Raw genomic sequence first — 5385 nt, 5'->3', positions numbered from 1 at the left:
TAGATAGATAGATAGATAGATAGATAGATAGATAGAAAAACAGCTTTTTTCCAGGAGATTATCGATAATGAACTTTCAAGTTTTACCGCAGCCGAGACGATCTGCGCAGAGATGCCCTGAAGCATGCTGTGTCGAAGAACCGATCCATGAACTGCCGCTTTCAACTCCACTGCCTTCTTCTTCCTTAAAAGAAGAACATTCAAACATACACAGAAACAATGTTAACAGACACATTCAGAAAAATATCATGCTACATTTTTCAATGTGGTTCCGACCGTGACTGAACATTTTTAGGTACGATACAGTATTCCCTATGTTCACTAGTGATACTCTAATCATGTATCATATTATATTCTGTATTTGTATGTACAAAACCAATTCCGATGAACAATGGGACATTGGTGTTTGATGAGCATTCCTCAACTTGATCGGTCTTTCTTGCCACCTCTCCCAGCTTTTTTGGAACGTGTTGCAGCCATAAAATTCAAAGTTCATGATTATTTGCTCAAAACAGGAAAGTTTATCAGTTTGAACATGAAATATCTTGTCTTTGCAGTGTGTTCATTTAAATACAGGTTGAACATGATTTGCAAATCATTGTACAGGTATTCTGTTTTTCTTTTTGTTTAAACACAATGTGGCAAATTCATTGGAATTGGTTTTGTACTATGTGTAAAACAACGTACCGTATTTTCCGCACTATAAGGTGCACCTAAAAGCATTCAATTTTCTCAAAAGCCGACAGCGCGCCCTATAATACGATGCACCTCATATAAAGAGACTGTAACTGTCTTTATATTCATTGAGTTGTTTCCCTGTTAGTGTTCCTATGCCATCAAGTGGTGAATACTAGCAGGAACCAATTGTAACGTAAAAGGGTTCTGCCCGACACCAATTGACATGTGCATTCGCCATAACACACTCAAAACAATTATGAAACAAAGATCACACCAAAAGCAAAGTTAAGTACTGACACCGGGGGTCGGCAACCCGCGGCTTGAGAGCCACATGCAGTTCCTTAGCGCCACCGTAGTGGCTTCCTGGAGCTTTTTCAAAAAGGTTTGAAAATGAAAAAAAGGAACTATATTTTTTTGTTTTAATATGGTGTTAGAGGAATCTATGAGTAAAATTGTATCATGTTTAAAGTTTCATTTAATTAGGGCACGTCAAAACGTTTGGGTGCGTATCCAGCACCCCCAAATGCCTGTGCACAAAGGCGAAGGCCGTCTGGGTGGAGGGCTTTTGAAGTCCACAATTAGCACGCCATTGCAGGTGGGCGATCAGAGGAGAGAGGGCTAGACTCGGTCACAAAGGGGGAATGAATAATTCGGGAACAGCGGTTGAAAACCTAAAGACGATTTGAGAACACCTGTCGCGCCCAGGCGACATTACCGTCCGCAAAGTCTGCAACATGTTGATTCAGTGTAGACCAGACAGAAAGGCGCCAACGTACCGGTGGTTCAAAGCTTAAACCAAGGTAACCAATCACGACCGAGGGGCCGGACCGGGGTTGCGGTATGCAAATATCGGGGGCAGTGTTTTTCTTGTATGTTACAGTAAAAGTCCGAATTGGCGGGAAGGGAGCTCGCGAGAAGGTAGCTCGAGAGTGTGATCATCGGGGCAACAACTGCCGTTCGCCCTCAGAGATCCCTCCCGCCGATATTGAAGACAATTTTCCCTGTGTGCCGAGTCATTTCTTTAACTTTGTCCGAGAAAAACTCTGACATATAGTTTCTGTAGGAGGAAAAACATGACACAAACATTCATAATGTTTTCCAATGCTGTACAAATGTGTAGAACAAATATTAAATGTCAACATTTCTGTCAACGGGGATTTGCGTCTTAGGCTGCGACACATGTTTCTATTAGCAGGGCGCAATGCCAGGCAGGTGGCTGTTGTTAAAAAAAACATTTAACCCCTTCCGGATGTGAGCCTTTTTGTTGAATCAATTGTCTTTAGAACTTTTGTCTTTCATTTATGATTTGTAATCCCATTTGGATTTATGTTTCATGTCCGTGTTTGTGCCCAGTTCTCATTGTTACAGCTGCAGCGGTTGTGAAGGCTGTATTGTATTGTCTTCTTTTTAGTGCAGCACCATCTAGCAGATGGATAGCGCAACCGCAGCCACTATTGTAGCTTCTATTCTATGCGCTAGATAATGCAGTGCGCCCTATATATGAAAACAGTTTTTAAATAGGCCATTCATTGAAGGTGCGCCTTATAATCCAAAGCGCCTTAAGTGCAGAAAATATGGTACTGTAACCAAACTTGAGTACCGAAGTATTATGGGAAAGATACGGAAAAAGTATGCGTGTGTGTGTGCGTGTGTGTGTGTGTGTGTGTGTGTGTGTGTGTGTGTGCGTGTGTGTGTAGATGTGTGCGTGCGTGCGTGCGTGCGTGTGATCATGTGTATGCGTGTGATCGTGTGTATGCGCGTTCACCGTTTGAAGTGAGCTGGGTCCCCGCTGTCAGAGCTGGCAAGGGAAGCGCTATCACAGGAACGAGCATCAATATTTTCGGTATTCATCACCCAAGTATCTTCCAGCACAAACGGTTCCTCCTCATCCTCCAGCTGCAATCTCAAAAGAAAACAAAATAGAAAAAAAAATAAACCAAGTACAATATAGCTGCATTTCTATTATAGATGACTGCAACAACATTTTTATCTTACAGAGGTAACTTGTTTGAGTTGAACAGTTCTTTAAATTAATAATATTATTATTGTTGTTGTTGTTGTTATTATTATTCATACTACTACTAATAATAATAGGCTTTTATGAATACTCCAAGATGCACGACATGTGTACGCAAACAAAGAGGCAAAAAACATGCACAACGCAACAGTAGGAGGGGGTGGAGGGCAGATGGGAGGATGATCGCATGTCGTACCCACTAGTGGTACCCTGATTGGGGGCGGGGGGTGTGCTCCCTCTAGTGTAGGGGTCAAAAACTTGGGGCCCGCGGACACCAGGGAGCACTCAAGGGCTTCATGAGTAGTCCACGGGCCTATTCCAAAAATAGCTCACCGGTGATGAGACACTGTGACTCTCTAGGAATATTGTCAAAGTAATCATTTCAAAATGTGAACACTGTCAGATATTTATAATCAAGTGTGGCCAATTGATATTTATTTGTTTCATAATTATTGTGAGAAATCGCTCATGTGATCAGTGTCTTCTCAGAAATTAATATCATTAACCCTTTCAAGGACAACGATCACCCCAGTGGACAGCTTATCATGGTATCGGGTTACAGGTTATCATTATTGGTGCATGAAAGGGTTAATCATTAATTAAAACATATGAAGGTATTTTGAGCTAATTTATTTCAAAAGTGCATACTATCAAACTGGTCGCACTTGCGCATTAATCAGTAGCCAAGAAGGAGCTCTTAGTTGCAAAAAGGTTGATGATACTCTCGTGGTACATCAATGAATCTGAGTACACGTCAGTGGTGTTTCATTTTTTAGTTCAATTCATTTGCATTCATGACGTAGCACCTGTTTATTTTAAAACCTTTATTTGTGTATATATTTTTAATTTACATTTTATGTGCAAAAAATTTTTATTCAGCTTTTTCTTACATTTTTTCCTGATAACGTTTTGACTTCCTGTAAAATGCCTTTTTTTTTTTCTTGTATGTTGCATTTACTGCCATAATGGACATGTTTTTCATGTAATATAACTACCGGTACATTGTTGTTTGATTTTTTTTTTTGTTGTTGTAAAATGTGTTGACATTTCAAGTAGCATTCCGTATTTTGTCTGGGATGATTTTGGATATTTTTCTCAGAACATTTCAAGTTTATCCTGTAAACTTTGAGGTGTTGTCTTTCCCATAATATTTTTTTCCTGGAATACTATGAATTCATTTCTGTTTGATTTGAGTTTTTGCAATATTACAATTTTAGGAATACAAATGCCATCTGGTTTTATAAACATTCCGGCCAACTATGCGCCTGAACTTCAATTTTGGGCGATATACTGGCACTTGGAGTGACCATTATTTTTTGGGGGGTAGTACTTGCTGTCAGATGTTTGACAACCATTGTTCAAAAGTCGGATTTGGGTTTACTTATAAAAGAGGTGAGTCATGGTTGAGGGAGTTCCAGAGGGTTGAGGTGAGGGGTGGAAAAGGTTGTGCCTCCCACAGTGCAGCACTTTTTCTTGGTGATGGAGGTGAGAAGTTTGGCATCTTTTCATGGCAGTCTCCCCCTCTTTTAGCACATGATTTTAACTGCAAGAGTGAACTTAAATTTAATACTTCACCTCATTGAGGATGCTCTCCAAGGTGGGAGGTGTGTCTACTTGGGGAATGTCGAATTCCTTATCGTCAATCTAAGAAAATAACATGGAGTGGTGAGAGAGACAGCGTTAGATACACCTTACATAACATTTTTTTTTGTGTGAAGTGTGTGCTGCATTTGTCTATACAGTACTGTAATCATCCTTTTGTTTTCTTCTGCAGTGTACAAACATGATTACATCCAATAATACAATGGATTTAGTAATCAATAACAATAATAATCAATTCTAAGTGAAGATCTAATATGCTGATACACTCCATTACAAAAAGTTAATTTTGGAATGGCTCAAATATGATTAAGAAGAAGATTCATTTTTTTATTGTCATGTATTGTACACACAAGATGACACAATATTTTCCCTCGATAGTTCATCACTGTTGGAGGCACAGCCAACACACAACGGTAGCGGTACACACACTGGAGGAGGCGGCTACTTACTTATGCAGTAAAATACATATAGTCAATAATGCTTTCAAAACTCGAATTTTAGCAATATTTGGGTTTTGAAAGGCCAAACGCAGGTCTTGCAACATGAACGCTTTTAAGGGCCCAAACAGGTGAAAGTCTGAAGAAGCAAGTTCTGTGCTGTAAGGGGGATGAGGGAGCAGTTCCCAACCCAACTCGTTGATGGTGTGCACTGTTTGGGCTGATGTGTGAGGCCTTGCATTTTCAAGTTGCAAGATGACTCCTTCTGACTGATGACCCCTGCGTTTGTTCTTTATGTCTTTCTTGAACTGCCTCAGCAGTTCACAGTAGTTGCCACGAAGTTTGAAAGTAATGATCAAGTCAAAAGTGTTGTGAGCGACTGGCTGAAACATCAGGACAAAGATTTTTATGCCCTAGGGCAGGGGTGGGCAAACTTTTTAGCTCGGGGGCCATATTGATTTCTAAATTTGACAGGTGGGCCGGGTCAGCACAAGATATGGTACATATAAAAAAACGTATATGTTGACAATCCATACCAAACATCAACAGAACAAAAGCATTCAAGTATTACCGTACTTTTTTTCATGAGAACAGTGAGATAACTATGGTATATGTCCGGTATGAACGTCCAAGTACGGTATGTTAACAACAT

General features: G+C 40.1%; 1 protein-coding gene across 1 annotated transcript in view; it reads right to left on the bottom strand.

Annotated features, from left to right (window-relative positions):
* The window catches only part of vps8 (VPS8 subunit of CORVET complex), a 72035-nt gene that overhangs the window by 62450 nt on the left and 4200 nt on the right, over nt 1-5385 (bottom strand). The window contains exons 2-4 of the mRNA XM_019881883.1: nt 4270-4338; nt 2443-2573; nt 87-183 (exon numbers count right to left, since the gene is read on the bottom strand). Coding sequence (XP_019737442.1) covers nt 87-183; nt 2443-2573; nt 4270-4338 — 297 coding nt within the window. The remainder of the gene's footprint in view (nt 1-86; nt 184-2442; nt 2574-4269; nt 4339-5385) is intronic.

Source organism: Hippocampus comes, unplaced genomic scaffold, assembly GCF_001891065.2.
Source record: "Hippocampus comes isolate QL1 unplaced genomic scaffold, H_comes_QL1_v1.1 scaffold36, whole genome shotgun sequence".
NCBI lineage: Eukaryota > Metazoa > Chordata > Actinopteri > Syngnathiformes > Syngnathidae > Hippocampus > Hippocampus comes.
The sequence above is the reverse complement of the archived record's forward strand: the minus strand, read 5'-3'. Positions and strand labels throughout refer to the sequence as shown.